The 2,008-nt window shown below is 54.2% G+C and overlaps 1 protein-coding gene across 1 annotated transcript in view; it reads left to right on the top strand.

Annotated features, from left to right (window-relative positions):
• Positions 1–515: 515 nt before the first annotated feature.
• Positions 516–2,008, top strand: part of Ptchd3 (patched domain containing 3) — a 24,165-nt gene continuing 22,672 nt past the window's right edge. Inside the window, exon 1 of the mRNA XM_004638021.2 lies at positions 516–1,566. Within this exon, the coding sequence (XP_004638078.1) occupies positions 547–1,566 (1,020 nt within the window). The 5' untranslated portion in view covers positions 516–546. The remainder of the gene's footprint in view (positions 1,567–2,008) is intronic.

Below are 2,008 nucleotides of genomic sequence, written 5' to 3' on the forward strand. Positions count from 1 at the left end.
CTGAGCCCACACAACCCTAACTTTAAACTCTACTCCTATCCCAAATGCTAACCCTATAACTAATACCCAATCCTAACCCTAAATATAACCACTAACCCTAATGGGAAACCCTAATTCGGTAGCCACAAAAACCAGGAGACCTCATATACATAAGACTTCCTCTGTAGATGCGGGGTCTGGTCATTTGAACTGGATGGTGGAGGGGCAGAGTTGCGATCAAGCTTCTTCATCACCAGGAAACACATGGTCTGCACAGCCTGCCTGCAGTACAGAGCACAGCATCAAATACTAGAACAGCTCCAGTATTGGGGGTGGCCTTTAGGTGGAAGGGGCGGGGCTCCTGGGACTGTTGGGACCAAGGGGCAGGATTGCTAGTGACCTTTAGGGGAAGGGGCGGAGCTCCCAGGACCGTTAGGCAGAGAGGGCGGGGCTCTCGTGCCCTTGGGGCGGGGTCAGAGCACGTGCTCTACCCCAGCCTTTGCCCAGGAGACCGTCGCTGGGGACGCAGGGCCGGGTCCTGCGCCGCCACTCCTTAGTTGCTGCAGGATGAAAGTTCGCCCCTTCAAGGTGAAGCCACAGGAGGATCCTGAGACTGAGCCTAAGCCCGAGCTAGAGCCAGAATCTGAGCCCGAGCCTGAGCCTGAGCCAGAACCCACCGCCAGAGGGTGGCTGCCAGAGGAGGGGACGCCAGAGGGAGGATCTGAGCCCGGCTGGGAGAAGCCAGGCTCCGGGGAAGCGGCCACCTCGGATCCCAGGTCGCAAGAACCCGAACCAGAGACCTCAGAAACCTCGGAGGCCTCGGGGATCTCAGAGCCCTTGGCTGCCCCGCGCCGCCTACGCACCGACTGCCTAGAGGCGCCGCTGTCCCGCGCCTTCGCGCGCCTGGGCGCGGCCGTGGGCGATCACCCTTGGGTCTTCCTGCTCCTACCCGCGCTGCTCACGGCCGCGCTGGGCACTGGCTTCCGGTACGTGGGATCAGAGGAAGAGGACCTGGAGGAGAACTACACACCAATCCGAAGCCCAGCCAAGGAAGAGCGGCATTTCGTGCAGAGACATTTCTCCACCAATGACTCCTACAACTTCTCGGCCTCCAGGATGCACGCTGAAACCAACTTCGCTTCCATTCTGGTGGTCTCCAATACCAACTCATTGCTGGACCAGGAATCCTTTGCAGAAGTCGATAGATTGGACCAAGCCATGCAGACTTTGAAGGTGCAGGAAAATGAAACCCAGGTCCCGTACACGGAGGTTTGTGTCAGGTTCCAGGGCCTCTGTGTGCCCTCCAACCCACTCCTGTACTCCTGGCAGCAGGACAGGACCCTCGACCTAACTAGGTTTAGCTTTCCTGTCCATGTGCACACTGGCCGCATCGTCAGCCTGGTGGGCTTCTTCGGAGGGAACACCTTGGGAGGGAATCAGGTACTGTTGGAGGCCAAAGCCTTGCGGCTGTTATACTACCTAAAGACAGAGCGCAAGGAGGACAACGAGCGAAGCAGGAAGTGGCTGATCCACTTTCTGAACCAGTTTAAGGACATGAAGAAGAGGCTGGCCTTGAAGAATGTGCAGGTACCTGGTGGTCAGGATGACAGGGAGGCTGAGGAGATAGGGGTTCTGGAGAGATGGGTGGCAAGGCTTCCTGGCTGCTGGAGCGGTCCTTTACTCTAGGCTGGAGTGTTGTCCTGTACTTGGTGCTTAATCCAACTTTCTCAGATTAACACAGAAGGATGCCACAAATCGTGTCCTTGGTGATGTTTCAGTAGATAAGATCAACCTTACAGCTAGGTCTCTTTGGCGTGGACACTGATATTCTCACTTCATTTAGGGTTTGGTTTTATAATCAAATTACCTTGAAATTCTTACTTAAAGTCTTCAATGATTTCTGGGAACCACCTAAAACTTGCTTGGAGCTCATGGGATCGAATGACAGATCTTTCAGTGAGATTGTGTTGTTTAAGAAGATAAGTAACATTTTTGAAGTTACACTTTTTTTTTTTTTTTTTTTTTTTTT

The sequence above is a fragment of the Octodon degus genome, unplaced genomic scaffold (assembly GCF_000260255.1).
Source record: "Octodon degus isolate 3935 unplaced genomic scaffold, OctDeg1.0 scaffold00093, whole genome shotgun sequence".
NCBI lineage: Eukaryota > Metazoa > Chordata > Mammalia > Rodentia > Octodontidae > Octodon > Octodon degus.